Raw genomic sequence first — 2,539 nt, forward strand, 5'->3', positions numbered from 1 at the left:
TGGTTTTGATGTGGATGCATGTCTGCTGTCCAGACAAACAAATTTTAAAAATACGCACTAAAATTGTTTTCTTTTGCTAAATTCTCCAAAATGACGAGTGCAATTATCTCCAAATTTGGATTGTATGTAGCCAACAATATTTAAAATATTTTGAAGCAGAGCCAGAGGAAGAAAATTAGATTTGGTCCGGCCAAGTGAAGCACTTATAGTAGAGTATCCTAATCTAGGGGGGTCTGGGGGCATGCCTCCCAGGAAAATATTGAATTTTAACCTTCATGTAATGCAATCTGGATACAATTTGGTCACATTTTAACTAATAATTTCATTTATTAAATCGTGCATTAACAAAGATTAAGAACACACATTTACAGCTGTATAAGACAACTATATACTATATAATGAGTTACTCTATTTGCTGACAAGAAGAGTAGTTCAAGGGTGTTTTACACTTTCCACAAAATCCAATTGGCATAACATCTGCATCTGTAAACTTCCCAAAAATACTCAGCCTATGACCAGACAAGTCAACAAATATATTAGCCACGGTCACTAAGTTCAGAGAGTCTGTAAGTTCCTTGTGGCAATGAAGTAACATCACATGGTTCAGCCTATACTGAGCCATAGTGCTACGTAGATAGTTCTTCACCCTTCTGAGAGCACTGAAGGACCTCTCGCTGCTGGCATTGGTAGCAGGCATAACCAAGACAAGCTGCAGCAGAGTAACAACTTCCGAAACCAATAGTCTCTCCTCTGGTGACATAGTTAAAATGTAGTCCCTAACATCTAACACAGTTACAGAACCACACAAATCAGCTGGGAAGTTACTGGAAAGCACAGCAAGGTGCAGCTTCAGCTGTGCAGGATCAAAATCTGTAGTGTAGAAAGCTGTAACAGCAGTCAGACCATCGTCATAGTTATCCCCTTTGATAGACTTAACTAATAAATCTTCCAACTGTTCATATAGCTTATAGCCAGGTTGATCAAATCTTTCCTTAATGCCAGATATCACCAAGTCAAGGGCTTCGTAGTACTGTTGCCTAAAGAATGGTGCAGGATCATCACAAAATTCTGGTTCAGCAATTCCATCATCATATCTCCTCGGAGTTCGTCTTTTCCTTGGCAATTTAGGTGCTTCCACGTCCAGAGGCTGGCGAGCTCTTTCCATCTTTTGCCAAAACAAGCCAAAGCACTCATCATTTCGAATTCTATGTAGAGTGGTAACTGTCATTGCTGCTATCCTCTGCCCAGCAGCTGCATACAAGGTATTGGATTGCAGAGCCTTACTCAAGTTGTCACTGTGTTGCAAAAGTAAATATCCTAGTTGAATTCCAAAGTATGTCCTGAAAGTTTTAAATTGAGATTCTACACCAATTATGCGAGCCTTCATAAATGGGTCAGATGTTTGATCTTTAGATGCTTCCCATAGCTTCTGCAACACAGTGTAATTGTCAAGAACAGACTTGAAAGATGCTGCCCTTACCGTCCACCTTGTGGGACACAGTACACAGAAGCCTGGGGTATCAGGGGCTAGCTCACTTTTCAGCTTTTCAAACTGTACATCTCTTTTAGGAGAATACTTGATCAGCTTCGTCACTTCAAAGATAAGATCTAAGGCATCTTTCATGACTTTACACCCTTTCACAGTGTCACTAATAGCTAAATTCAGTGAGTGACCGTAACAATGTGTAAAAACTGCTCTTGGCTCGTCATCAAGTAATTGCTTAGCAACTCCACTTTTAGAACCTCTCATAGTGCTGGCCCCATCATAGCACTGACCCCTACATTTGTTCATTGAAAGATTGAGCCGTTTAAGTACATCTCTAATAGCAGATACAATGGTATTTGCTGCTATATTCTCAAGCAGGTACAAGCCAATGAATTCCTCGTGTGCTTCTAGATAAGAGTCAACCCATCTGACACATACCACTAACTGCTCCCTGTTGGCAGCATCAGTGCATTCATCACACATAATGCAGAAATACCTAACCACAGCTAGGTCAGTAGAGATCTTCCGCAACACAGTTAATGCCATCGCTTTAAGTAACTCATCTTGGATATCATGAGAGGTATACTTATTTGCTTTCTTTGCTATCCACTCAGGGATTCTAGGGTCATCCAACCCATGTAATTTCAAGAGCTGCAGAAAATTTGAGTTACTTTCATCGCCATCACCCCTAAACGCCAGTCCCTGTCGTGCAAGGAAAGCAACATTAGAAGTATCTTCAATAAACATTGCCTGCTGTCCCTCTTTTCTTTAGCATGCCTGTAGATATCATTTCACCAACATCTGGATATAGCACAGGTATGTCTACAACTAGCTGTAACGCAGTTTTATGAGCTGCTGAGGACTGGTGATCCCTGAACAAAATTGTGGCATTTTCCAGTTCTTCAAACCTACATTTGTAAAGGTAGAGTCGCCTCTGTTCTGTTCCATTCCTTTGTGCTTCATCGCTGTTATGCAGACGTGACAAAAAAAAACATCGTTGGTTGATCGGTAGTGTAACCAAGGCCACGCTGTAAACCAATCAGCTCGGCAAGA

At 40.8% G+C, this 2,539-nt stretch overlaps 1 protein-coding gene across 1 annotated transcript; it reads right to left on the reverse strand.

Annotated features, from left to right (window-relative positions):
• Positions 1-341: 341 nt before the first annotated feature.
• Positions 342-2,233, reverse strand: LOC136245315 (zinc finger MYM-type protein 1-like). Its single transcript, XM_066036798.1, has one exon. It carries the CDS (start codon positions 2,231-2,233, stop codon positions 404-406), a length of 1,830 nt encoding a protein of 609 aa, XP_065892870.1. The 3' UTR covers positions 342-403.
• Between the last annotated feature and the right edge of the window lie 306 nt (positions 2,234-2,539).

Source organism: Dysidea avara, chromosome 15, assembly GCF_963678975.1.
Source record: "Dysidea avara chromosome 15, odDysAvar1.4, whole genome shotgun sequence".
Taxonomy (NCBI): domain Eukaryota; kingdom Metazoa; phylum Porifera; class Demospongiae; order Dictyoceratida; family Dysideidae; genus Dysidea; species Dysidea avara.

Excerpts from the sequence above, each read along its gene's own strand:
- LOC136245315 (XM_066036798.1), bottom strand. The coding sequence starts at position 2,233 with ATGTTTATTGAAGATACTTCTAATGTTGCTTTCCTTGCACGACAGGGA.